The 23,302-nt window shown below is 39.7% G+C and overlaps 1 protein-coding gene across 1 annotated transcript; it reads right to left on the bottom strand.

Annotated features, from left to right (window-relative positions):
* Positions 1-1,204: 1,204 nt before the first annotated feature.
* LOC109168022 lies at positions 1,205-3,714 on the bottom strand. Its single transcript, XM_019317071.1, has 3 exons — positions 2,314-3,714; positions 2,106-2,208; positions 1,205-1,989 (listed from the first exon to the last, which is right to left on the bottom strand). Exons 1-3 carry the CDS (start codon positions 3,712-3,714, stop codon positions 1,205-1,207), a joined length of 2,289 nt encoding a protein of 762 aa, XP_019172616.1.
* Positions 3,715-23,302: the final 19,588 nt, after the last annotated feature.

Below are 23,302 nucleotides of genomic sequence, written 5' to 3'. Positions count from 1 at the left end.
TTGTGAGATATAGGAGTTTTCCTATTAGTCTTCTGTATTGGGTAGCATCCTGAATAATGTTCCCACTAGTTTTACTGAATTTGATAGATGTAACCATGGGTGTAGCATCAGGCTTATAGTGTTAAAAATCTATTTCTTCAAGTAATTCCATGGTGTATTTCCTCTGATTCATTGAAATTCCTTTGCAGCTTCTAGCAACTTCTAAGCCCAGAAAAAACCTTAAGGGGCCTAGATCCTTAATATGAAAAATGTCATTTAGATGCTTCTTGATCTGATTCACTTGACCTAGGTTAGGACTGGCAATGACCACATCATCCACATAGACAAGTAGAGCCACAAAATCATCATCTCTACATCTGGTGAATAAGGAGGAATCAGAAACTGCTTGTTGGAAACCCATGTTCAACAGTTCATGAGAAAGCTTGATATTCCACTGTGTACTTGCTTGTTTGAGGCCATATAGGGACGTCACTAACTTGCAAACTTGGCCTGGTTTGTCTGAAGTAATTCCAGGAGGTAATCTCATGTAAACTTCTTCATTTAGTTCTCCATGTAGGAAGACATTGTTTACATCCAATTGGTGTAAACCCCATCCTTTGATGGCTGAAACAGCAAGCAACATCCTGACTGTTGTGATCTTAGCAACTGGACTAAAGGTGTCCAAATAGTCAAGTCCAGGTGTCTGAGTGTAACCTTTTCCTACAAGTCTAGCCTTGTGTCTCTCAATTATCCTATCAGCTTTAAGTTTGGTTTTATAAACCCATTTGCATCCTATTGCCTCTTTGTTGGGGGGAAGATCTGTGATGATCCCTATATTATTAGCTTTCAAGGCTTTGAACTCAGCCTCCATAGCTTGTCTCCAACACTCCTTCTTGATAGCTTCATTGTAGGTTTTTGACTCCTTTGCATCTAAAACATTTACTGCAAAAGCTCTGTAATCAACAGATAGACTCTCATAAGATAAGAATTTTGAAATGTCATATGGGGATGTCCTTTTAGCAGTAACATTCTGGCAGTTATAAGCATCCAGATACCTGGTGTTATCTTCCTTCTGGTTGACCTTCTTAAAGGTGCATCTTCTGTAACTGTTCCAGTGTCTATAGCTGCATCTATTTGTCCTGGTTCCATGGATTGAACCATAGGTGGGACTTGTTCATGAATAACTTGAGGAGTGTGCCCTTCATTATCCATATATGGCATATTTTCAGAGTGGCAGTACTGAGCTGTCAGAGTTTGGCTCTTGTGGCTGCTTGAAGGGAAACATGTCTTCATAGAAGTGGACATCTCTGAAAATGAAGACCTCTTTTGTCTTGATATCAAATAACTTATATCCTTTGACTCCATTTGCAAACCCTATGAAAATGCATTTCCTTGCCCTTGGGGAGAACTTGTTTCTTTGGCAGATAGGAATAATAGCAAAGGATAGGCATTCAAACACTCTAAGGTGTTGATATTGTGGTACCTTATTGAAAAGGATTTGATAGGGTATTTGATTATTCAATGCTGAAGTTGGTAGTCTATTCATCAGATAGACTGCATGAAGGATGCAGTCCCCCCAAAATTCTTCAGGCAGATTGGCTTGAAACCTTAAGGCTCTTGTTATGGACAAGATATGACCATGCTTCCTTTCCACAATACTGTTTTGTTGGGGAGTATACACACAAGATGTTTGGTGGATGATACCCCTCTGCTGATAAAAGTCTGCCATTGAGAATTCCTTTCCATTGTCAGACCTTACACATTTAATGGCTTTCCCAAATTGTGTTTTGATTAGCTCATAGAATGTCAGCATATGTTGCTTAACCTCACTCTTGTTCCTCATGAGATATATCCAGGTGGCTCTACTGTGATCATCCACCAATGTCAAGAAATATTGATGACCATAGACTGTTGGCACATGGTATGGTCCCCAGACATCAATATGTATAAGATCAAAGCAATCAATTGAAAGAGTGGAACTAGAATTAAAAGGAAGCCTTCTTTGTTTAGCTAGGTGACAACAATCACATGCACTAGGCTTATCATTACAGATTTTACTGTCTAAGGTATGAAGCACCTTATTTTGTCTTCTAAAGCATGGCCTAGTCTAGCATGCCAAAAACTACAAGCATTAGCAGCATGTTTACAGCTATTAAAAACAGGAAAAATCAATTGGTAGAGTCCTTTCCTTAGCTCAGCCATGCCAATCATCTTCCCAAGGTGCTGGTCCTATATAACACAGTGATTAGAGTGGAACAATATGCTGCAATTTAATTTTCTTGTGAGTTCTCCCAAGGAGATCAGGTTGTACTGAAAAATTGGCACACATAGGACATTCTGTAGGGTTAATTCAGCTGATAATTGGATGTTTCCAATATGAGACACCTGAGCTTGGTGTCCATTAGGCAAATCTACAAATATACCATGCACTCTCTTGGATGTTTGGAGCATGTATTCATTGCACACAATGTGGTGTGTGGCACCACTGTCAAGAATCCATAAAGGCTTAGAATTAACCAAATCAGAACTGACTTTCTTACCTTCTACACTTGCATCAGGTATGAAATTAGCTGATATGGTATTGATATGAGGGTTGATGGTAAGATGAGTGGCCTGATTACTCCTAATTCTTTGTTGTTGCTGCATGAAGTCCAAAAACCTCCTATAGTCATCCTCAGTCACAGTAGAAATCCCAGGGCCAGAAATCTCAGGGCCAGTTTCCAATGACTCTTGTGAAGAGGACTGGACTTGATTGACAGAACCCATTCCTTTGCTTCTTGGCTTCCATCCAGGTGGGTAGCCATGTTTCTTATAGCACTTATCAATTGTGTGCCCTGTGTATCCACAATAGCAACACACAGGTTTTGGCTTCTGATTTGGATAAAATTTTCTGTTGTTGCCAGAATTTGCTAAGAAAGCATTTGCTCCAGTTATGTTTTCTGTCAAGATGTTTGGTATGGCATCTATTTGCCTTTCTTGCTGAGAGACCATTGCAAAGGCTTCTCCAACATCAGGGAGAGGCTTCATCAACATAATTTGCCTCTTGGTGTAAGCAAAGTTCTCATTCAACCCAATCAAAAAAGCAGTTAACATATCACTCTCAATATGAGTTCTAATTTTTTCAGACAGATCAGCTCCACATTTACAACTGGGAATGCAATCACAAGAGGGAATTGGTCTTAACACAGCCAACTCATCCCATAGCAGCTTTAACTGAGTAAAATACTCATTCACAGAAGTGTTACCTTGCTTCGTTTGGTGAATCTCAGCTTGGATCTCTGCTACTCTGAAGATATCCTGTTGACTGAACCGTTTCTTGAGGTTCTTCCATACTCCTTCTACAGTGTTAATCCATAGAACACTTCGAGCAATGGTGGGAGAAACGACCCTCAGAATCCATGAGAGAACCATGGTATTGCATTGATCCCAATAGAAGTGTTTGGGATCATTCTGATTAGGGATCACCATTGATCCGTTCACTAAAGCAAGCTTGTTTTTCGATTTCAAGGCCATCTCCATTGCCCTAGCCCAGGCATGGTAGTTCGATCTCCCTTCCAGATGTACGGTTACCAGCCGCAGGGACGGGCTCTCATTGGGATGAAGGCTGAAAGGATTCACTCGATCATTCGGATCAAAGATCGCCGGAGTCGGAGCTGCGGCGGTTGTCGGAATTGGATTTGCAGCAGCGGTTGAGGACGAACCAGTCATGTTTGCAGCAGGTGGTCTCCAAGCCATATTTCAGGGCTCTGATACCATATTAACAAGTATGGAGAGCTTTAATGAAGAAGAAAGAAACTGTTCTTGTATTCAAATAGTTGAAAGAATATCAGATTACACTTGCATTACTACTGCCATCTATATACTTAGAGGAGAAAAGGAAAGAAGAAGGAATAAAAGGGAGGGAAAGGTAGTTGGAGTTAGTTATTGACTTCTTGGTCTTCTTTTCCTTTTGACTTGCCACTTGTATCTGTTAATAGATTCAGACTTTTATAAGTCTTTAAAAGTCTACTGGTATTCAAAAATTTATTAACTTTCATAGACTCTATCAGAATAAGATTTCTATAGACTTTTTCTTCATTAATATAAATAGATGAAATCCAACCCTCCAATCCTAAACTTTTCAAATTTCTCTACAAACTTTTTTCCTATATCTAAACACGACAAACTTTTCATCGATTTTTCAAACCTTTCATAAATACTCCTATACTTTTTAATTTTATCTCTTAATTTTCATACATACTTTAAAAAAATTATAACAAAATTATTATTTATGGTTGTTCACAGCAAAATTTTTTGCTACGAATAGCAGCAAGAATTTCATGTTATTGTTCGGAAAAAATTTTCGTTGTTGTTCGCAACAAAAAAATCTTCAGTGAACAATAGTAGCCTGCTGATGTTCGTAGCAGATTTTTGCATTGCTGTGAACAACATAAATCTTCTGCTGCGACCAACAGCACGCTGCTGTTCGTTGCAGCAAAATTGACATACCTAAATTTTAACTCAAATTTTTATATAAATTATTAATATATGTATTTGTGTTAAGTTGAATTTTTTGAGAGATTCTTATTTATTTTATAGTAATTATAAATGGGAGATGTACATCAAAAGATCGAGGAGTAAAGGTAAAAATAAAGTTAATGGAAATTATGCATTGTGAGCACCTGAGGAGAGTACTGAGTTGTTACAACTTATAGTTGATGCGATAAAAAATGGATAGAGTGATAGTAGTGGAGGTTTAAGCAAGTTAACTGGGGAGAAGAGGATATACTCTATTTTTGTGACAATCAATATTTATTTATTTATTTATTTATTTTTTGCAATGCATTCATTCATTTATGATTTATAAAAATATATTTTTGTAAGAAAATTATAAATAATGTATTAGTAAAATTTATGGAATGTATGTAAGGGTGTATTAAATTGAGAGTTTTAATGAATTTTGTAGAGTTTTTAATATGAAAAAGTTTTTTAAAGCCTATATATGTTTGTCTTACGAATTTTTATAGACTCGTACAAAGTTGATAAAATTTTAAAATATTATAAAAAAGTCTAAAAAATTCTACAAAAGTCATTTAAAATCTCACTTTGAAAGTCTTTATTGAATACACCCTTAAGTACAAATATTTATTGGCTTTTTATTATTTATGAAGTATAAGAAAATTGTATTTGACCAGAATATTTTATGAACATGTGTTCTAGTATGTTGGTTGTTATTATTAGGATTCTATGTATTTGAGTCACATTATGACTACCCATCCTAATCTTCATATGATTCCTTTTGTATATATTCTCTTAGCTTGTACAGTAGTAATTTACTGTTTGATTGCAATATAATTCTCAAACAAATAATTACTCAGAGTAACGAGTTATCGATCCACTGGAAAGTGGTGCGTATCAAGCACTAGCTACTAATATATTCTTGTGAAGCTAATCTTAACGATTATCATGGATGGTTGATTAAAATAATTAAAAGAAAGCAAAGAAGCAGGTTTGTGAAAACAATAGAGAGAGAATGAGATTTCTAGGATTCAAGTATTTAATCACCTAGTGCCAATTTTATGAACAATATTAAATCTGGGTTTAAACAAGTGTGAGAATGCAACAAGGGAAAGAGTTACTCCCATAATCTCTAACCTAAAACAAGTGACTATTTACTCCCGTGATATATAAAGTATAAACACTCAACAATATAAGAATAAACATTCATAATAAATTCCTAACTACTACCATCTCCCGATGTGCAATAACCAAGAATTCAACTCCTTCACAAATATGCCCTCTGATCTCCCAAGGTGCAATAATTAAGTGCAATTGAGAGTACCCCAAAATATACCTAACTCCCGTTATGACATAAATAAAGCTATGAAATAAGTAATTCGGGTCCTAAACTACTAGCAACAACAATATAGTCAAAATTACAACACAAGTATAAAACCCAAATAATAATATATTATAGATTATGAGAACTAGGCACAAAGGTTTATAAATACTTTTACCCAAGAATCTCTAAAGTAAATTAGCCACACATAGCTAATATGCAATACATAGTAATAATAAATAGTTTACAAATAATCAAAGTAAGTAGAAGAATAAACCAAGTGATTTTCCCAAATCTCCCTAACCTTTTTTCTTGCTTCCAAAGACAACTTGTAGCTCTCAATTCTCTTCTTTCTTGTCTCCAAAATCAGGATAAGGGGCTTCTAGAGTTGAGGAATGCGAGATTTTATAACGGGAACCAAGCTGGGGACGAAATAGGAAACTTTCGAAGGACTTTTTGAAGCTGCCACTTATGCCGCTCGACGCGTCGAGCCGAGACGTGCCTTTTTCCGGAAAGTTACTGCCTCAATTACTTCTTTAGTTGAGCATAAATTATTGAATTATCGAATTCGCCCTTGGAGGGGATGTTGGGCTATGCCATGATTTTTCGTGTGGCCAAAGTCCGTGAATTGTGAATACTTTTACCACTTTGTTTGGATTACACTTTGCCTCTTAGCAGTAGCCATGTGGCCAAAACAATACTAGTTGAAAGCCTGTCCAACTAGGTAGGTGTGGGGGTGGGGTTGGACGACGTGGAACATGGGGAGCTTGTGGCCTTGGAATCACATCCTAATTCTGAGTGGTATCATTTAGTATATGTGGTTTTGGAGAGGAAAAGGCTAGAGTGCCATTTACGAGGAATAAGATCATGAATAGTTCTAAAAATATCATCATTTTTGTTTTGCTTTGTTTTTCTTGGTTTGTGCTCAGTGGTTAGGGATATGTGTTTAGGGCTCAAGGCTTAGGGAATAGTTATGGGGTAATGGAGTGTGTAAGTGACTGCTCGTTGTTTCTGCACTAGTTAGAGTATATTGGATAAAGTATTCAAATTTATAAGAATTATGCTAGTGTGGTTGGTTTTCATGTGAGACATAGTAACAAGACCTTTAAGTGTATATTGCTGGTGCTAACGCCTAGTTGGTTATTGACAAACTTTTTTAGAAGCAAGAGGTTTGTTTAGCTTTCTTCTCTAAATACAATGTTGGCAAGCATGACCAATTGTGTTAGATTTTTTAGGTTGATCTTATAGTACGAAGGAATTTCTTGTTGTTTGGTAATATTGTTTGTTTTAATGCAACGTATTGGATGAATATCATTGTTCATATTTAGTAATACTATTGTGCATTTATGTGTTGACGATTGCGTGTTTGAATGAATACAATCGTTACATGTTTGGTTTCTCGTGCATGCAATGTAAATAATGTCACCACTACATGATTCGACCTTCGTATTACAGGCCACCACATTGTTCCTTGCTTGGTTGTGAAAAATTCTTACCTCAGTAAGATAATTCTATTTGCATCTAAGCACGATATTATTACATAGTCCGGTTGTAAGTGTATTCCTAAAGTGGATAGCCGATTGAGGGGCTGGGTCAGGGATCACCTTACGAGCTGCTAGAATATTTCTTAGGACATGAGCCTTGTGTAGTGCGACTGTCCTCCAGAAGTCGGCATATATTCTGATTTAGGAGTGACTTTGAGATGACTCCATGTATTAGCCACTCATAGGACCAGAAGGTTTTATCATTTTTTTCCCCCCACAAAGCCGGCCAATTTTGCCTCAATTGATTCCTTAGTTGAGCATTAATTACTGAATTATTGAATTCCCCCCTAGAGGGAATGTTGTGCTATGCCATGATTTGTCATGCGGCCAAAGTCCGTGAATTGTGAACCATTTTGCCACTTTCATTGGATTACACTTTGCCTCTTGGCAGTAGCCATGTGGCTAAAACTATACTAGTTGAAAGCGTGTCCAACTTGGTGGGCGTGGGGGTGGGGTTAGATGATGTGGAACATGGGGAGCTTGTGGCCTTGGATTCACATCCTGATTCTGATTGGTATCATTTAGTATATGGGATTTTGGAGAGTAAAAGGCTAGGACGCAATTTAGGAGGAATAAGATCATGAATAGTTAAGTATCTTCATTTTTTTTTCTTGGTTTGTGCTTGATTAAAGGTTAGCGATATGTGTTTAGGGCTTAGGGCTTAGGGATTTGTTATGGGGTAATGAGAAAGTGTGTAAGTGATTGTTGTGATCGTTGTTTCTGCACTAGTTAGAGTATATTGGATAAGGGTATTCAAATTTATAAGCATTATGCTAGTGTGGTTGGTTTTCATGTGAGGCATAGTAACAAAACCTTTAAGTGTATATTGCTGGTGCTAATGCTAGTTGGTTATTGACTAGCATTAACCAAAATTGGTCATCGACTTTTGCGAGGCATAGTAACAAAACCTCCGACTATTCCGATTTTCCAAAATTAGTCATCGACTTTTAATTTAGACGAAAAAAACACTTGACTTTTTAATTTGTTCCACCAAAGGTCCTTCTGTTAGCAAACCATTTATTGGCCGTCAATGTAAGGGGCAAATGTGTCTTTTCATTATATTGCTTTCTTCTTCCTCTCAGCCTAGCAGCCTAGGATTATTGTCTCTCGCTCTCTGCACACACAAGACTTTTGTGGCTGCACATTCTATCTCTCCAACTCTTTGATCTATAAATCATCCACCCTTCTCCCCAGCCACACTACACCCCAAGCTCTACTCTTCTTCTACCAAAATCCACATTTTCCCTTCGTTCCACAGACCCGACCCGTCTACAAAATGAACCAACTCCAGTCCATGTTCCGGCCGCCGGAGACGTCGAGGGAGCCCATGGAATTTCGTCCTGTTCTTGAAGCGTCTCTACTCTTGAAATCTCCAAATCTCTAGCTCCTCCTCCTCTTCCTCAGCTTCTCGGTTAGAGCTTCATCGGAAGCACTTCCTCCATCGGCGCGGGAGGTGGTGCCACCATCCCGGAGGACATCATCGGCGAGTTCGAAGATGCTGCCGCCACTGTTTCCGGCAACCCTTTTTCCTTCGCTTCCTCCAAGTCTTCTCAGCTTATCATGGAATGTATTATGTCTCAGTCTGTAAGCATCCATTGCCCCCCCCCCCCCCCACCCCGAGACACACACACACACACACACACACACACACACACACACACACACACACACACACACACACACACACACACACACACACACACACACACACACACACATATATATATATATATATATATATATATATATATATATATATATATATATATATATATATATATATATAGATTGGAAAATCTTTGCCCAGGGCGGTTAGGCTAAAAGGAAGAAGAAAGCAATATAATGAAAAGACACATTTGCCCCTTACATTGATGGTCAAGAAACGATTTGCTAACAGAAGGACCTTTGGTGGAACAAATTATATTAGAATGTCAAGTATCCTTTTCGTCCAAATTAAATGTTGAGGATCAATTTTGGAAAATCGCAATAGTCAGAGGACCATTGCTGGAATTAAGTATAATTTGATGTATGCTCCTTTTATTAGTCTAAATAGCCATAAGAGATACGTTACATTTTGTGCTATTTTAGTTAAGGGAATATGTTGGATTATACGTTTGATTACAAAAGAATTTTGAAAATGCAATGGGTCATCAATGTTAATATTTCCTAATACTACAATTTGTAATGTGTTGATTTTTTTTTTACCGATCCCCACGGACGGTGCAAAATGATATATATTAAATATCCGTAGTTGTATACAGTAGAATGGTAGGTTGACCGGTCTGATAGCGTGACCAGGAACCTCTTAAGTGCAATGTGTCTAGTAGGTGAAAAAAGTCCTCTCTATGGTAATAAATGTCATATTTATAGAGGGCCTAGGGAATAGTGCCCGGTCTTCCGGCATGACGAGCACGTGGCATCCATTTACCGGGTCCCACGGAGGCAAGCATGCAGCCGAACACGTGGGTCGCGGCTTCTGACGGTGGCTGGGTCCACAATTTGGTTAAGGCAAGCTGCGTATTCCCCCCGTCACCCCTCCCGATTACCGGTCTTGCCCTGATCGACTACAGGACCAAGCGGGTGCAAACTAGTTGACCGGGGAACTGGGTAGGGGCTGAAGACGATGCTGACCGGGCTGGATGATTGACCGGGCGTAGTCTACACGGTTCTGCCCGACCGTATGTTGCCCGTACACGCAGGGTATAATCCCCATCAAGTATAATTGAACACATGAACTCACGATTTTGAGTCATCCGACCCCTTTAGCCGGTTACCTCATTGGTAAGTGCCCCTATGGCTTGCCACATCAGCTATGTTTTGATTATTTGGATTGCCACATAAGCATAAATTTAAAAATAATAATAATAATTTACTTCCGAACGCCCCTATTCTTCTTCTTCATCTTTATTATGCTTCGTCTTCTTCTTCTTTATTTATTTATTTTGTTAAGAATGAAAGAATAAAATAATGGACCCAAGCCCAAATAATAGGCCAGATCAAAGGAATAATAAATAAAGAAAAATAAATAAATAAAAAGGGTTGCTGAAATGGAGACGCAGAATCCCCCTATCGGTGTCGCACCAATTTTCGCAAAAACCAGCAGCATAAGGGCTGTTTCTAGGAGAATAGCTGCACCTGCGTGCCACCATGTATTAGTGCGCCACCATGCCGCACAATCACAAAGTTGTAATGCCACGACTCTGCACCACAATGCAACGATGCAACAGTGCCAACATGACCGCAATGCTTCACGCCCACGTCTCGTCAAACTAAATCTATTGGTTGGCCAAAACCTCCAAGAATGCTAGCCCATTTTGTAAGATATCCGGCAGCATAACGGCTGTTACAGGTCTATCTCACAAGGGCAGAAATATACAACAACAACTGCCCAACTATCAGCATAAGGCAGACAAACCACAAAGGAGGCACGCAGGCCACCAAATAAAGCACACAGGCCACATATAGGCCAACCAATATCATCAGTCCACCCAAGCAGCACCAAAATCGTAGTAACCAGAACCCTAACGGGATTAGCTACTATGGGCCAGCAACAAGCCTGGACAAACGCCAACGGATTTGATAAACCCTTACCCGACCACTGTTCAGCCCGGGCTAGGATGCAATTTCTTACCGCTTGCACCAACGTTGAGGCATGGTTTATTTAAAGAAACCCACAAGGGCAAAACCTAACAAGCTTAAGACTAGCAATACCTCAAAAGCCAAGGAAAGACCTGCAAAATGAAAACGTGACAGAACAAGCAACGCCACATTTCCTAAACCAATACAGCTCATAATCATGTTTCAATGGGCAGTGTATAAGGAAATATCAGGCAGACACGAACAACAAGGCAACCCCCATCATATATGACCCGCCCCACCCGGAGCCTAGAAGGGACTCGGCTACTATTGGCTAACAGCAAGCCTGACTAGGTCAACAGATTTGATAAATCCTGCCCAGCCACCGTTCAGCCCGGACTAGGGTGCCTTTTGTACCGCTGACACCTGCGTTGTTGAGGCTAGTCCTGACAAACGCCGAGCTATCATTGCCTCAAAGCAGAGTACTTTTCCTTCTCTATCTTCTTTTCTTTTGTTTTCTTTCATTTTCCTTTTCTTTCATTTTTCTTTTCTCCCATCTTTTGTAATTCTTTCATTATCTTTTTTTTTTTCCTTTTTCTTTCCTTTTCATTTTTCTCATTCTTTTCTCCCCCCCCCCCCCCCCTTTTCCCCCCTTTTTTTTTTTTTTTTTAGATTTCCCGTATAGCTTTGTTCATTTTTTTATTATCATGGTTTTGATCCCATGTTAGAGATTACACACTAATGCATTTTGATGTAATTGCAATGGTATACAAATGTGCATTTATTTCATGCTATTTGTGAAATCTGATACGATGTGTTGTGCATCTAGCGTATGTGGTATTTCATTTTAACATTCTTAGGTGTGATTTATAGTTTAGGGTTTATGGGTTTAGGGGTTATAGTTTTTATTTTTATTTTTATTTTTTATTTATTTTATATTTATTTTTTTAAATGTAATCACCAAAGTCATGAATGGATTATTTATTTATTTATTTTAAATTCTCACTTACACATCTAATGATTGTTGTAAATAATGTCACCACTACATGAGTCGGCCTTCGTATTACAGGACACCACATTGTTTTCTGCTTGGCCATAACAAATTCTTACCTCAGTAAGATAATTTTGATTGCATCTAAGTATGATATTATGATGTAGTCCGGTTGTAAGTGCATTCATAACTCAGACAGTTGTTTGAGGGGCTGGGTCAGGGATCACCATATGAGCTGCTAGAATATTTCTTAGGTTATGACTTATGAGCTGTGACACCTCGTAATCCAAATTCTATTTAGGGATTAATTAAGTAATTAATCCTAATTCAATTGGTAATTTAATTCTTTAAATTCCTGAAAATTCAATAGTCGGGGACTAGTAATTGACTAGTCGACCCAAGTCAAAATGTTGTACCTAAAGCTTTGTAAATAGTTCTCTTGTTTCCTTACACTTTCTCAACTTAGTAAGGGCAAAGAAGACATTTCCCTTATGATTGTATTCCAAGCTAACCTAGAAGATATCTTTCATTTCTACCGTTACACTTTCAAAGCAAAAAGCTCTTCCTTCTCTCTAAAAACCTAGCTAGCTTTCTCTCCAAGATAAGATTAGGCTTCCCAAGATCTTCAAAGTTTGTCTCCAAGATTACACCTTTCCTACTCTTGATCATCTAGGAGGGTAAGATCTATGTTTATTTTGTGTTTTTAGTGTTTTCTAAGGTGTCTTTTCCTAAAGATGAAATCTTTATGATCTTTTGGTGTGTTCTTGAAGTGGGTGTGGAAGGTGAACCTTGTTAGGGGCTTTGAGAAGTACTAAGTGAAGGTTTTTGTCTACAAGAGGTAACCCATGCACTACAAAATCTATTTTGCTTACCTATATGTTGATTTATTGGACTCTATATGTGGTTTTGCTATGAAATGTGAGTGTTGATGCATTGTCTTGTGAAAATGCATATCTAGAGCTTGTTATTAGGGTTCATGTGTGCCATTTCTTGGCTATTCCTTTGATTCAACTCATTTTATTGTATTTGGTGAGATTTGGCATGTTTTGGACTTTAATTTGAGCTTGGAGTTGAAAATCCCCGAAGGGATTATTTTGTGAAGGGTTTGGTACCCGCGGGGTACACACTCGTGGGAAAGTGGTTCCCGCGGGTGGAACCACGGGTGGGGGTCCACCCGTGGCCCCACCCACGGGGAACATATGTGGCGTTGGCGGGGATTTGTTCCCCGTGATTCTTTTGACTCGGTATTTGGTCTTTTGACTTCCCGATGTTCTTTTGTGGAACTATTTGAGTGTTTTCTTGATGTTTCATATGTCTAGAACTATATGGTAGGATTCCATATAGGTTTTGGTGTCTTGAATCGTGCTAAGTGTTCAACATTGTGATTCGTTGAACCATGATGAGTCTTGTGTGTTCTTCGGAACTATATTTGGTTTACCCGTTTGATAAGCATGCTAGTTCGGTGTTTAAATGCTAGCATGTGTGGTTTGTTCTTTCCTATTGTGGATGATGACTTGTGTTTAAATGGGTTCACGTATTTCTTGGGTGGCATGTGTGCCGTGTGTGTGATCGGTACCCTCGTGTACTATGATTTGGTGAAATCGTTGGTGGGGGACGACTGTCCCAGGAGGGAAAAGGTTGGACTTGGATGTACAGGAGTCCTGGAGGTAATGGTTGGAACTAGCTATAAGGTTGGGGGGTAGCCATAAGGTTGGAACCGGGCATAAGGAATGCATATCAATTCGTGATGGGTGATGTCACGAAGACAAGTGTTGCCGTTGTGTAATCTCTATATTCGTGACGAGTGATGTCGCGAAGGCATGTGTTGCCATTGTGTGTCTCTTATTCTCTTGTGTTATGCATGTCGGGTGTTATTTTACTGAGTGATGGTAAGATACATCTTGAACCGTTCTTGTGTGTCGTTGTACTTCTTGTAGTCTTGGGATGTGTTCCCTTGTCTTCGTTGTGAGTGTATTGAGTCTTGTGATTGACTTCTACTCTTGGCTTTGAACTTATATATACGGTACTCCGTTTTGAAATGATTTTGTATATATATCCTATCTATGTATGATATTTCACATGTATTGGTGGGTTACTAGCATCATTCGCTGACCGGACGTCCTCCCATATAGTTATGTGTTTCTTTCAGGTGCTAAGTAGAGGCGAGCGCGATCTAGAGACGGATAGAATAGATCCTTCAATCCTTGTAGTATGTTTTGTCCTGTGTGCCCTTTGCTAGACTTTAGACTTGTTGTTGTTGACCTTGTTCCTTTATAGACAGATTATGTTGATGTTGTTTATGCCTGTGCGTTCACCGTTGTGTGGACGTGGCATAACACTCTACGTTTTCCATCTATTTATCAGTTCGACTTCCGCTGTGTATGCTTTTGTGGTTAGATTATCTGCATGATTAAGTTTTAAATTGGTATGGAAATCGGGGGTGTTACAGTTAGTATCAGAGCCTAGGTTTGAGCCTAGGATGATAGAGTCTAGACTTCTAAGTGGTTAAGTGTGGCTTGAGACCTTAAGGTGACCGTAAGAATCTAAGTGTTTAAGGCTTAGAATTCTTAGGATGCGCGGTGAGCTAAGCGTTGTTTATAGTTGTGTGCTTGTTTGTTGTCTTGTTGGTAACAATGTTGTTGTTGTTGTAGAAGCTTCGCGATGCCTCCCTGTTAGCGTGCACGTACACCGGAGACCCCGACGAACGAGCAGCTTGCCTAGAATCTGCACTAGCTTATGCAGACGATGCAGACGCTCAGCGAGGCGTTGTTGCACAACAACCACCCCATGCCACCTCCGCAGCCTGCCAGGCATTGGGATATAGGGCGCCTTGTGTCGAGCCATAGACCTCCGACATTCGCAGGCGAGGAAGACCCCGTTGTTCTTGAGGAGTGGGTGAAGAGTTTTGATAAGATCTTCTCTGTTGTTGGGTGCCCGGAGGAGCGTCAAGTGGAGCTTGCAACGTTCTACTTTAGCCACGAGGCCGATTTGTGGTGGGTGCACGAGGGCCTAGCTTGTCTCGAGGAGCCTGGCTTTGATTGGACTGCCTTGAAGGATCGAATGCGTGAGAGGTTCTATCCAGCACATGTTAGAGATGCAATGTACGAGGAGTTCCTGCATCTTCAACAAGGTTCTTCATCGGTGGTTGAGTACCACAAGAGGTTTCTAGAGCTTGCCCGCTTCGCCCGAATGCTTGTCCCTACCGAGCTCGCCAAAGTGGAGAAGTTCGTAGCTGGCTTGAACTACGAGGCACGAAAGGCTTTAACCATGAGTAGGCCGAGTTCTTTGAAGGAAGCATACCTGAGTGCCGTGGATTTGTATTGTGTTCAACAGCTACAACGTGGATCCTTCGAGCTTGCAAGAAAGAGGACCGAGAGTGGAGGCTCTTCCAACTTCAAGAGGCCCAAGCAGAACTTCCAAGCCAAGAATGCACATTCTCCAACCCAAGGACCAACACGAGTGGAATCCGGAGGTCAAGCCAAGTCGGTCGTGTGCCGAAGATGTGGGAAAGTGCATGCGGGCCAGGATTGCCATAGTCAGGTGTTCCGATGTTTCCGTTGCGGGGATAGAGGACACAAGGTCTCCGAGTGCCCTCAGCAAGCCAACCAAAGGGCATTGCCACCATCTACGGGATCCGGAGGAGCAGCGGGAGGGAGCTCGAGCCGTGGAGCAGCTGGGACCAGGCCGTCGGGAAGAGTTTTCGTGATGGAGCGGTCAAAGGCGGAGACAGAGGGCTTAGTTGAGGAGGAGGTTACAGGTAATCCTTTTTCCTAGCCTATCATTGCCTTTGGAGTACGTCTTGTTCCTTATTGCTTTTGTGTCTTGCCTTGCTTCTTCCGTTGCCTTTTGGGTGTTGTCTTGCCTCCTTTGTTGCTTGATTCATTTTAGTCTTAAAGTCTAAGCCTTTCGTAGAGATAATTGTCTACCACCTAAATGAATCGTGCTTGTGTTGATTCCTTAGCCTCACATATGTATAATTTGTAATCCATCCTTCTTGTGAGTCACCTAAATTTGTCTAAGTGTTCCTTGAATTTAGAATAGAAAAATCATAAAATCCCTTCTTGTGTAACCTTAAAAGATAGTTGATCTTACTTTATAAGCTTTGAGTTTCAAACCCTGGCATACCAATTACCAACCCAACCCTTAAACCACTTGGGTTAAATATATTTCTTAAAATTTACCCAACTTAAATTCCAATTGACCCATAAACTTCACCTTACCCAAATCCCCAAATTAAATCATCTTCTTTTGCCAATTTTTTTTCCCCCAAATCCCCAAAACCCTTATTTCTCCTCCCTTTCCCTTTCTACCCGTGAGATCAGCCGAAGACACCCCCCCCCCCCCGCCCGTCGAGTCCCTCTCCCCGTCGTAGCCAGAATCACGCTGACGACCACCGCCGTAGCCACGCCGCCGTTGAGCTGCTATTGCCGAACGTTGTCCGCCTTCGCTGCTGCCCTGGACGCACCGAAACCGCGAGAGAGGGAAAGAGGAAAAGAGAAGAGAAAAAAAAGAAGAAAAGAGGAGAAAGCCTTGGGTTCCTTTTTGTTTGAGCTTTGGGTCATCTTTCAAACATGCCTAGAATATCAAGTTTGGCAAGGAAAGTGGAATGGGTGGATGCCCATTATCTCTTGTTAGAAGGTAAAGCTTTCAACCCAGAATCTTTTCCTAGTCCTTTGTTGGATATGCTTAGATATCAAGGCTTGTTCGATGGGTTTCTCGCCATAAGGGCCGAGACATACCCAAGCTTGGTTAAAGAGTTTTACCGTCACATGGTTGTGACAAATGAGGGAGGAAAACTTGAAATCACCTCCAAGGTGAGGGGTATGAAAGTGGTTCTGTCTGAAAAGAGGCTAGCTCAGCTCTTAAGTTTGACCGCTATGGGAGTTTCTCTATACATTGGTAAATCTTGGATTAGTACGGATACCATGGGGTACCGGGACTATTTGAGTTATTTGTTGGGTCGCACGAGTGGTTTCACTCAAGCTTCCAGACCGGAGAAGAAGTAGTTGTCTGCCGAGCAAAGGATCTTGGTTATGCTTGTGTTAGATTGTTTGTTGCCCAACAACAACAAGAGCCGGTTGTTGGGAAAGTTAGAGTGCACCTTTGTTTTTTGTCTGAAAAACATGGTAAAGTTTAATCTGCCTGCCCTAATGTTGCAACATAAGGTTTTCTGTCGAGACAACAACCGGAAGAGCCTACCTTATGGGATGGTCTTGAGTTGCATTTTCGCCAAGAAAGGCGTGAGTGTTGAAGGTTGTGTGCCGAAGCCAGTAGGAAAGATGGTATTGGATCCCATTAATCTACGGAATTGCAACTTGTATCAGCTAGATGACGGTGATTACATCACTCTGGAAGAAGTTGCTAGGAAGGCTCCCGAGGAGAGAGATGAGTTGGTTGCAGAGCTCGAGATCCCTGTCGGGAAGTTGAACCTCGCGGTTCAGAGCCTAGGAGGTGATGTGGGGATGAAGAAGAAGATGGCCATGAAGAGGAAGCGGAAGCGAGAGAAGCTGCCGAGGTTGAGGAGAGTGATTCGGAGAATGAAGAAAATCGAAGGAGAAGAGAAGCCCGAACCAAGAGAGAGCAGGATGCTATGACGCACGAGGAACGTGTGGTCACCCTTCTACGCCAACAGAACCAGATGATCGAAGAGGGTTTTGCTTTTATGAAGACGCAGTTTGTTACTGTCCATCAAAGGTTAGACCAGATAGAGGCTAGCTCGAGCCGAAGAGGAGATGATGACGAGGAGTCCGAGGAAGATACCGATGAATCGGAGAGCGAGTCGTTCTAGCGCAGTGTTGTGGTAATCCCACTCACCTTTCCTTAGCTTGTTGTTATCTTTCTAGTTGTTGTTACCGTTGCTAGTTGTTTGTTGTTTGCTTCGTGTGTCCGTTTTTGCTTGCTTGTTTGGTTGGGAAGTTGGTTTTGTGGCTTGTCTTAGGAGCTAGTTGTTAGATCTTGTGTGTTGTGTAGAGGTTTGGTGGTTGTGTTGGTCTAGAGTTTGATATGCTCAGTATCCTCGTTGATTAAATTCTTTCAATCCTTGCAAGGCTATGACATCTTACTTGCTTTTGGCACCTTTTAAATCCCTTAAATTTTGACCAAAAGGGATGTTCTTGACGTTCTTGTCACATTAACGTTCCATTTCACCATTTTTTCTAATTCGCCGTACCCAAGCTTCGGGGACGAAGCTTCTTTTAAGGGGGAGAGGATGTGACGCCCCGTAATCCAAATTCTATTTAGGGATTAATTAAGTAATTAATCCTAATTTAATTGCTAATTTAATTCTTTAAATTCTTGAAAATTCAATAGTCGGGGACTAGTAATTGACTAGTCAACCCAAGTCAAAATGTTGTACCTAAAGCTTTGTGAATAGTTTCCTTGTTCCCTTACACTTTCTCATCTTAGTAAGGGCAAAGAAGACATTTCCCTTATGATTGTATTCCAAGCTAACCTTGAAGATATCTTTCGTTTCTACCCTTACACTTTCAAAGCAAAAAGCTCTTCCTTCTCTCTAAAAACCTAGCTAGCTTTCTCTCCAAGCTAAGATTAGGCTTCCCAAGATCTTCAAAGTTTGTCTCCAAGATTCCACCTTTCATACTCTTGAGCATATAGGAGGGTAAGATCTATGTTCCTTTTGTGTTTTTAGTGTTTTCGAAGGTATCTTTTCCTAAAGATGAAATCTTTATGATCTTTTGGTGTGTTCTTGAAGTGGGTGTGGAGGGTGAACCTTGTTAGGGGCTTTGAGAAGTGTTAGGTGAAGGTTTTTGTCTACAAGAGGTAACCCATGCTCTACAAAATCTATTTTGCTTACTGTTAGGAATAAAGTGAAATGGTTTTTGATATGCCAAATATGTATTTGTAGATCCCCCCAATTTTATAGGTCGTAGAGTCTTAGACCATGATCAGGAAATTATTTAAATTGGAAAATAGAAAAAAACAGAGAAAAATGCATTAAAATAGAATAAGAAGATATCAAGCAAAAATCAAGAATTTGTCTGGTGAAAATGACAAATTGAAGAAGAAGGTGAATGATATGAAATCACGTCAATGCTACTCAAAGAAATATCCCAGAAGAATTTTCGTGAAAAAATTAAGATTGGAAGATTGCATGAATTTGACTTGGAGATCAAGCATCTATGGAAAGAAAGGAGTAATCAAAGATGATTAGAGATTTAATCAATAAGCTGTATGGACGAAGTGGAAGATACTTGATATGTTATGCGAAATGGCTCAAGTTTGAAACTCACCATCAATAATTTTACAAGGTAAAATTTGAGAAGCCAAATTTAATTACATAGTTGGGCGCTAGTTTGGCTTTGGGCGCCAATTACAAGTGGAAATTGGGAAGCAATTGCACTTGGGAGCTAGTTTAAGAGGAATTGAAATTGGGAGCTAGTTTAAGAGGAATTGAAATTGGGAGCTAGTTTAAGAGGAATTGAAATTGGGAGCTAGTTTAAGAGAAATTAAAATTGTGCAATTGCACTTGGGAGCCGATTTCATAGGAATTGAAATTGGGAACTAGTTTCAGGGAAATTAAAATTGATTGAAATTGGGAGCTAGTTCAGAGAAATCGAAAATGGGAGCTAGTTTCAGAGAAATTAAAATTGTGCAATTGCACTTGGGAGCCGATTGAAATTGGGAGCAAGTTTCACATGGAATCAAATTGAAATTGGGAGCCAATTGAGATTGTAGTATGGGATGCAATTTCAAAATGGGGACCAATTAAAAGAAGACATTGAGGAGCAATTGAATTGAGATGAAATTCAATACCAGGAGAAGTTTGGGAGCCAATTGCAAGTCAAAGTCAATTGGGAGCCAATTACAATGGAGAAATTCAATTTGGGTGCCAATTACAAGTCAATTGAAATTGGGTGTCAATTACAAAGGAGAAATTCAAATTGGGAGGAAGTTCAAAGCCAGTTTGAAGTCTGAGAACACCCAGACTTGAGAATGAAGAAGATGAAGATGAACTTACAGTGAAAAATTTCTCACAAGGAAAAATACTAGTCTAACTAGTATGAGATTAAATTGAAGAATATTTTTAAATCCCAAAGATACAAGGACCACTTCAGAGCTAATCAGAGAAGCCGTTCTACACCCAGATATTTCCACTCAACGTAAAACCAGAGGAATATCAGATGAAGTTTGGGAAACCATTCGTATGAAGTTCAAGCTCTCAAACGGCTAGCTTATCCTTTCTGACATCTTTGCAGAAGATAAGATAAGATCTCTGACAAAAGATACAATATTTCAAAAATGAGATCGTCTCTTTCCAACGGACAGATCCTCATTACCAGCTATAAAATGATGAAGATATGAAGACTTGAAGAATATTGAAGAGCATAGAGCAAGATATACGAACTCATCAAAGAGCTTAAAAGAGCAAAGAGCAAAAATATCATTTGGTACAAAGCATACCAAAAATCTTCAAGTGAGAAGTGAGAAAAGAAAAAGAACTCAGAGAGCTTCAAGAGAAAAATATTCTGAGAGTTCTTAAACAGAGCAAAACAGAGCATAAAAATCAAGTGCTTTACTTGATACACTCAAAGAGAGAAAACACTCAGAGCTATCAAGAGAAATCATTCAAGAGTGTTAATCTTCATCAAAGAGACCTGCGCATCATTGAAGATCAACTACAGAGTCTCGATGTTGGAAGTAACACAACACTTGTTTTGGAGCAAAACAAGAGAAGGGAGGAAAGTAGCACGGAGCTGTGAAATCCTGGATTGTCACACGGAGCTGTGAGATCCGAAGCAACAGTGTCGGAAGCACTGGGCGTGATTAGTGCTGGCTTTGCGATCAAAGCACTAGATCACGGGATACGTTTTTACCGGAGTGTGGAAGACGGGGAGAAAGTAACGCGGAGTCGTGAAATCCTGGGATAGTTCTGTGAGCAGTATATCTCGTGTAGGATTACACCACCTCGCAAACCACTATAATTGTCTTGTGTTCTTTACTGCTTTCTTTACATACTGTTCTTTACTTAATTGCTCTACACGAGATATACTGCTCACACAATCTCACACACACTTTATCTTTATTTAATTCCACTGTGCACCATACTCTTTTACAATCTAGTTAAGAGTTTTGGTTTATCTCTGGCTTAGCAATTGTTGTGCTGTGCGAAAAAGTTTGAAAGTCTATTCACCCCCCACGCTCCCCCCCTTTCTAGACTTTCACCTTACCTCTTTTGGGACCAACAATTGGTATCAGAGCATGCTGTCTATTTAGGCCAATTTGCTATCTAAGCAGGTTGCCTAATTGGGTCAATCGTTTCTGACTGCTAGACAGATCCATTCTATAAAGTGTGTGATTGGATTAATCTTTCATATCTCTCGTGATGATGATGAAGAAAGATTTAGCTCAAAATTTATTATTCTCACTTGATAAATTTGATGATTGGAAAGTTCGTATGCAGGTACACTTATCGGCTTTACACGATGAAATGTGGGAAGTTATTTCCACTGGCCCTATAGAAATAGTAAAAGTCAATACGACGTTTGTTATATCCCCGGATGCTCCACAGTAGGTACAATAGCCAAAACCGGAATGGACATCGGATGATAGAACACGGAATAATCTTGACAATATTGCCAAGGATATTCTATTTAAAGCCGTGGATGATACAATATTTCCGAAGATCCGAAAGTGTGCTACTGCTAAAGAAATATGGGAAACTCTCATCAAGATTGGCGAAGGAGATGAACAAGAAAAAGACAATAAGCTCACAATCACCATGAAGAAGTTTGAAGATTTCAAAATGCTCTCGAATAAAAGTGCTGCAGACATGGAAGCTCGAATGATCAAAGTTCTTGGAGAGATTAGTGATCTTGGCAAAAATATTAGCCAAAAAGAAATTAATCTCAAAATTCTACGAGGCTTACAATCTGCATGGGATATGAAGGTTACGGCTATGCGCGATCACCGAGATCTAAGAATGTTGTCAACAGACAAATTATTTAGTGATCTAAAAGCATATGAGTTCGAAATGAAGGCCAAAGATGATGATGTTCATGAAGCTCGAAATGCTGCTCTAATGACCGAACAACCGTCAACCTCCAGGTCAGTAGAAAATAATGTTGATTTTATGACTGACGAACAGTTTGCTCTTTTTGTCAAAAAGTTTAGAAGGTTTATGCGTAAAGGAGACAACAAAAATTCTGCTCGTGGAAAATTCGTCTCTCGCACCCCACAAGAAGAAAAAGTCGAAGAAAACAACAATTTGTGCTACAATTGCCGCAAACCCGGACATTTTAAAATAAATTGTCCGTATCCGATCGTTAGCAAGTATCAAGGTAAAAATGTTGAATCCATGCCGAACAAATCCGAAAGCAAAAGGTTCAAGCGCGACAAAAGAAAAGCTCTCGTTAGCAACGAACCAAATGAAAATAATGATTCGGAGGATTCATCATCAAGCGATGAAAGTTCATGTTCAGATGATGATACGACGCTAGTATGCAAGTCAATTGAGTTGAGTACAAGTGAAGATTGTCTAATGGCTCTTGAAGCAGAGGAAGAAGAGGTAACATCTAATTCTTTCAATTATGTTAATTCTTCTTTTTCTCGTGAATCTATTGACAATCTAATGCGAGAATGTCAAGAGATTATGCTCGCTCATCCTCAACTCAAGGAGCGCAATAATATTCTAATTCTTGAAAAAGATGAAGTGAATAAAAAAATTGCAAGATGTTTTACTTGAAGTGAGTAAGTTGAAGAATGAAAATATTCATCTTCAAGAAGAGTGTAAAGCAAGAGAGGTTAGAGAACATAACCTTCGGGCAACTATTGCTACGTTCACTAATTCATCTAAAATTATAGATAAAATGGTGAGCATGCAAAAGCCATCAGGAGATAGAACCGGAATCGGTTATGACTCCACATGTTCTCAAACCCCTCAAAATCTGACTAATTCTACTACTACTTTAAATAATAAAGTTCAAGTGGTAAAATTTGTTAAAAGTCAGAATAACACGATGAGGCAAGGACTTGGCTATCATGAAAAAGCAAAGTTGAATGTTGAAAGGCCGAAACAAATCTACACTACGGCAAAGCAACAAAAATTCTTCAAGCAAAGATATGCCAAAGAGTCAAGTGCAAAAAGATTTCATAGAAAAGAGGGAAGCTTTTCTAGAAATAGAGTTGAGAGATTTTATCCCACTCAAAAGAATTGGTTGTGTAATAGATGTAATGCTTTTTATAGACCAAAGCAACAATCCTCTTCCCAAGTGCCAAAATATAAAAATATTTTTCAAAATCCGACACCAAAAATGTTTTCTAATGTGAGTTATGATTATCGTGTCTCTAATGGTTACAAATCGCCTCATCTTAATTCAATAAGATCTAGGTGGGTTTGGTTACCTAAAATCACTTACAGTAAAGGACCCAAACAAGTAT

The sequence above is a fragment of the Ipomoea nil genome, unplaced genomic scaffold (genome assembly GCF_001879475.1).
Source record: "Ipomoea nil cultivar Tokyo-kokei standard unplaced genomic scaffold, Asagao_1.1 scaffold3171, whole genome shotgun sequence".
NCBI classification, from domain to species: Eukaryota; Viridiplantae; Streptophyta; class Magnoliopsida; order Solanales; family Convolvulaceae; genus Ipomoea; species Ipomoea nil.
Note: the sequence above shows the minus strand (reverse complement) of the source record. Positions and strands in the feature narration are given on the sequence as shown.